At 57.9% G+C, this 5,093-nt stretch overlaps 1 protein-coding gene across 1 annotated transcript; it reads right to left on the reverse strand.

Moving 5' to 3' along the window:
• Window positions 1-3,131: 3,131 nt before the first annotated feature.
• On the reverse strand, window positions 3,132-4,067 carry LOC135326192 (olfactory receptor 14J1-like). Its single transcript, XM_064504044.1, has one exon. It carries the CDS (start codon window positions 4,065-4,067, stop codon window positions 3,132-3,134), a length of 936 nt encoding a protein of 311 aa, XP_064360114.1.
• Window positions 4,068-5,093: the final 1,026 nt, after the last annotated feature.

Below are 5,093 nucleotides of genomic sequence, written 5' to 3' on the forward strand. Positions count from 1 at the left end.
CCATTGTTGTCTCAGTAAAGGAGATCTCTTGCACCATCCTATCTGAGGTCCGTGTCGTCATATGCCACACTCAAAGGCTCCAAACAGCCCTGCTTTGTGTGGCAGGTTGGACTGGAGACCTCCAGAGGTCCCTTCCCACCAAACCTCCTCTGAGGTTCCATGAATTCTTGCTCCTTGGCCTCTGCTCTAGCATGGCTGGCAGGCTGAGGAGAGCACCTGGGGTAGAGCAGAATGAGCTCAGCTGGCAGAGCCTCAGGGGAAGATCCAAAAGTCTCTCCTGGAGCTAGTGAAAGGAGAAATGAAAGCTAGTGACACACACAGAAACAGATGTGCTTGGGTGGGCTCTAGCTCCACTCTCCTGCTCAGCCCTAGCCTTTGGAAAACTCCCTCATGCACTCCGAGAGGCTCCACCTGCCTCTTCCACCCTCCCTGTGCTCCCCTCCCGTCGGCCAAAGTGGAGCTCAGCATTGCCTGGGGACTCTCTTCCACACGGGGAGCAGAGGAAGGGCCTTCACCAGCCCCACATTGCTCGTCCCACCCCCGGCCTTTGCAGTTGCTTGGGCCTGGGTCTGCCCACTTGCCTTCACCATGGTCACAGCTACACTGAAGCCCACGAAAATCCCAGTGCTCCTACCCTCAAGAGGGCATCCACCCTGAACATGGAGCCTGGCTGGCCACAAAGGCATCACCCATCCAGTGGCCTGGCCATGCAGCCGAGGGCAGGGGTCTCTGCCACAATTTCCCTGCCCCTTCCCTGCTCCTGGCACCGCTGCTGCTGTGCCCATGTCAAACGCTCCTGCTGCCAGACTGACCTGGGGCCTGAGGCAGCTCCAGCTCCCTCCAGGGCTGTGCTGGAGCCTTTCAGGAGCAGGCTGAGGTGGGGCTGGCACTGCCAGGGTGGGTCGGGAGAGGGCAGCTCCCCTCTGCCATGCTGGGGCTGGGGCTGGGGCTGGGGCTGGGCACAGCGTTGCCCTGGGGAGCTCCCTGAGGAGCCGCTCCGGGGGATCCTCCACCTCTGCCCTGGCAGCAGCACCAGTGCTCAGGGTGCTGGGGTGGAAGTGCACAGAGGGTGGAAGGGGCACGGGATGCCCAGGGGGAGCATCGAGACCTTGTCCATGCATGCAGGGATGGAGTGAGGAAAGTCGGAGCTTGCTTGCAGTGGCCACCAGAGACCTCAGACATGGAAAGGGCTGGGGTATTATTAAATGACTCCTAAATGATCCCCCAGAGTCTGAGAGGTCCAAGTGCCCAGCCCCCACCCAGCCCAGGCTGTGCCCAACGTTGGTATTAGCCGACAGCCATGATCCAGGATCTGCGGGTTTCTGGTGCAGAGGAGAGCCCATGCAAGGCTGGTCTTTTCCCCTCCATCGGGATACGGAGACCTGCAGGAGGATGGAGCTGGCCAGGGACCACCCCACAGCTGGGTGAGCAGCCAGTGCTGGAAAGGGCTGATGTGAGGGGCTGCTCTGGGACGATGGCCCTGGGGCAGCTTCCCCACTGTGTCCATGCAACACAGGGAACAACCTGGGCTCTCCTCTCCTGCACCCGCCATGTCCTGCTGCCTTTCCCAGCAGACCTGCATTTGCCTGCAAGCACATGGCTGCGTGCTCCCACACTGCCGTTCACACGCAGGAGCTGCCTGCTGGCATTTGTCCTCTCCCGGGTCCTTTCCAGACCAGACCAGCCCCTCCCCAGCTCTCCCCACCTCCCCTGCCCTCTCCCCAGCCCACCCAGCACAGCAGACCAGCCTGGGGTGGCCCCACAGCAGTGCCTGTGGCAGGGGGCTGCAGGGCTCTGGGCACTCACCCCACAGCCCCAGCCCCTCTGCAGGGCACAGCAGCTGCTGGGGGGCAGAGAGGGGTGTCAGCCTCCCCATCAGCCCCACACCTGGGGACCAGCAATGGCACAAGGAAATGGAGGCCAGGCACTCCATGTCTCCACTGCTCTCATGACCAGAGATCCTTAACCCTGGCTGCCTGCAGCCCCTCTGGGCAGCCCCTCTCCCCAGCACAGCACAAGAGTCCTGGCCCCGGGGCTCCTCGGGCAGCTCCAGTGACAGAGCAGCCTGCCCGGAGCTGACACACACAGGAATAGGTTTTCATTTATCCCCCCCCACAAGCACACAATTGCTCCTTTGCTCTTCTCTGGAGACATCCCTGCTGCCCAGAGAGCCTTTCCCAGCTGAGTGTGTCCGTGCTGGCCCAGCCAGCCATTCCTGCACCTCTGCCCTCTGCTCCCTGCAGGGCCCCCAGGCTGGTGGTGCTGCTCTGCAGGGCAAGCAGATGTGCAGTGGTCCTGGGTGACTCCTCACTGGCCGTCCTGGTCAGGGCAGACCCATCTGGACCAGCATCATTGCACCTGACAAGCCCCTCCCCAGGGTCTGTGGCTGTGGAGGGTCCTTGGAGCAATCACAGGGCATTTCACATTGCTCAGGATGGGTTCAGAGGTGTCCTTAGACCCAGCCCACTCCCTCTCCTGAGACTGCAGAGCCCTGATGTGCTGCATTCCCTGGTTTGGCCCTTTACCTTCGGGTGACTCCACTTGGTTTGGGGAGTCTCCACTCACTGCCATCCCAGGCAAACGCTGCCCCTGGAGATGCCCTGTGCTCTCCGGGTGGCTCCATATTCCCTTCCAGAAGGATGGGCATCTGTCACCAGCGCTCTAATAGGTGGGACAGTCCCTGGCAGAGAGACCTCTTGACCACTCACCCTCTCCAGGGGCACTGGGCACCCACAAGTGAGGGCTCCCTCCAGCCCTCCTTCCCTCGCACATCACCCTCTGCGCGCATCCCCCTTAGCCAATGGAAATCCCAAGCACAGCAACAGGACCTTTTTGGGTGCAATTCCCTGAGTGCATTCTTGGCTCCAGCATGGGAAGAAGAGCCTTTTGTTCAGGTACAGTACTAAGTAGTACCCCTTTTATTACAGAGATGCTACTTGGGAGGCCACCTCTGACACAGTGATAGGCAGATTTACAGAAGGCCTCTGGGTTAGACAGATGGGCTTTGTGTCTTTGGAGAAGTGGGAGGAATTCAAACTTGTGCACAAATGTGACTATCGCAGACAGAATGTGCAATGCACAAGAGCGGCTGGAGATAAACAGGGAATTGCTTGTGAGGAGAGATGGGCAGCTCATTGCTGCTGAACTAGTACCAGCTGAAAGAGTTTCCTCACTGCCTCCTGGATCTCCTTGTTCCTCATGCTGTAGATGAGGGGGTTCAGTGTTGGAGGCACCACCGAGTACAGAACAGCCACCACCAGATCCAGAGCTGGGGAGGAGATGGAGGGGAGCTTCAGGTAGGCAAACATGCCAGTGCTGAGAAACAGGGAGACCACGGCCAGGTGTGGGAGGCACATGGAAAAGGCTTTGTGCCGGCCCTGCTCAGAGGGGATCCTCAGCACAACTGTGAAGATCTGCACATAGGACACCACAATGAAAACAAAACACCCAAAGAATAAACACGCAGTAACCACAAGAAGCTCCACTTCCCTGAGGTAGGAGTCTGCGCAGGAGAGCTTCAGGATCTGGGGGATTTCACAGAAGAACTGGTCCACTGTGTTGCCTTGGCAGAGTGGTATTGAAAATGTGTTAGCAGTGTGCAGGAGAGCATTGACAAAACCACTGGCCCAGGCAGCTGCTGCCATTTTCATACAAGCTCTGCTGCCCATGAGGGTCCCGTAGTGCAGGGGTTTGCAGATGGCAACGTAGCGGTCATAGGCCATGACAGTGAGGAGACAATACTCTGCTGAACAAAAGAAAAAGAAGAAAAAGACCTGAGCAACACACCCTGAGTAGGAAATGGCCCTGGTGTTGCTCAGGGAATTGGCCATGGATTTGGGGACAGTGGTGGAGATGGAGCCAAGGTCGAGGAGAGAGAGGTTGAGGAGGAAGAAGTACATGGGGGTGTGGAGGTGGTGGTCGCAGGCTATGGCTGTGATGATGAGGCCGTTGCCCAGGAGGGCAGCCAGGTAGATGCCCAGGAAGAGAGAGAAGTGCAAGAGCTGCAGCTCCCGTGTGTCCGTGAATGCCAACAGGAGGAACTCGTTGAAGGAGCTGCTGTTGGACATTTAATTCCCCTGGACACAGGGAGATTCTCTAAGGAAGAAGAGACGTTGACAAGTTAGGACAGACTTCTCTGAGCAAAACTTTCTCATAACCTCCCCCAGACACACACACATTACCTCTCCCTGTCTCGATAGTACTGTCACTGAGCTCCATGGCTTGAGCTCTGGTTTGTGCTGGCTGAGTTTGCCATGAGGAGCAGGGGCCTATGCCCATGGGCTCCAAAGGAGTCAGCCCTGACCTACAGTGCCGTGTACATGGAAACAAGGGTAATCAAAATTTATATTCCCAGTTCCAGTCAGATTTAATCCACTCACAATAGTTTAAGGCTTGTTTTCTTTAGCTGACTCTGTCACATCTTGGAGGTAGAAATCCTCAGCATTGCTGCTGCACTCAGAGGGACCAGCTGTGATTCCAGAGAGGCAAAAGGATTCACTCTGGCTTTAGTGCAGAGGCAGGAGAGCTGGCCTGTCCATCTTGTTCTCAGCTGCCCTGTGCTCCCACATCAGAGGTGGAGGACAGTTGTACTCGTGTTACCCGAAATAGAAACGACACTGTAGAGAGCAGAGGAATCCACTTCCAAAGTGCCCATCAGCACTCTTCCTGAGGGTGTGTGAGGCAGGTCTCAGCCCTCCCCTTCTAGCCAGCAACACATCGGGCTCCTTCCAGCTGCCCACATCCAGCCTTCCAGCCTCCCAGCAGCATGTCCGTGGCCTCAGTATCTAGGTGGCTTCTCCCTGGGGCACCTAGATAACACCCAGCTGCAATGGGAGAGCTGTGGCCTTCTGGAGGGCAGCTGCAGCCCAGCCAGACACCCCAGGGAAATGGTGGAATGTCCTAAGGATGGGGTGTCCTGACGAGAGAGTTGGAGCATTCCCAGCCCCCCACACTGCACTGCCCAGAGCCCCACAGGCTAGAGGGGCACTTGGGCACCTCACTGTCAAGGACACGTCTGCATGGCAGGACCTGCAGGGTCAGTGTTGTCTGAACTGCATCAGAAACCCCCCTGCCCAGAGAGTCCAAGGGGAAGG

The sequence above is a fragment of the Dromaius novaehollandiae genome, unplaced genomic scaffold, assembly GCF_036370855.1.
Source record: "Dromaius novaehollandiae isolate bDroNov1 unplaced genomic scaffold, bDroNov1.hap1 HAP1_SCAFFOLD_37, whole genome shotgun sequence".
NCBI classification, from domain to species: Eukaryota; Metazoa; Chordata; class Aves; order Casuariiformes; family Dromaiidae; genus Dromaius; species Dromaius novaehollandiae.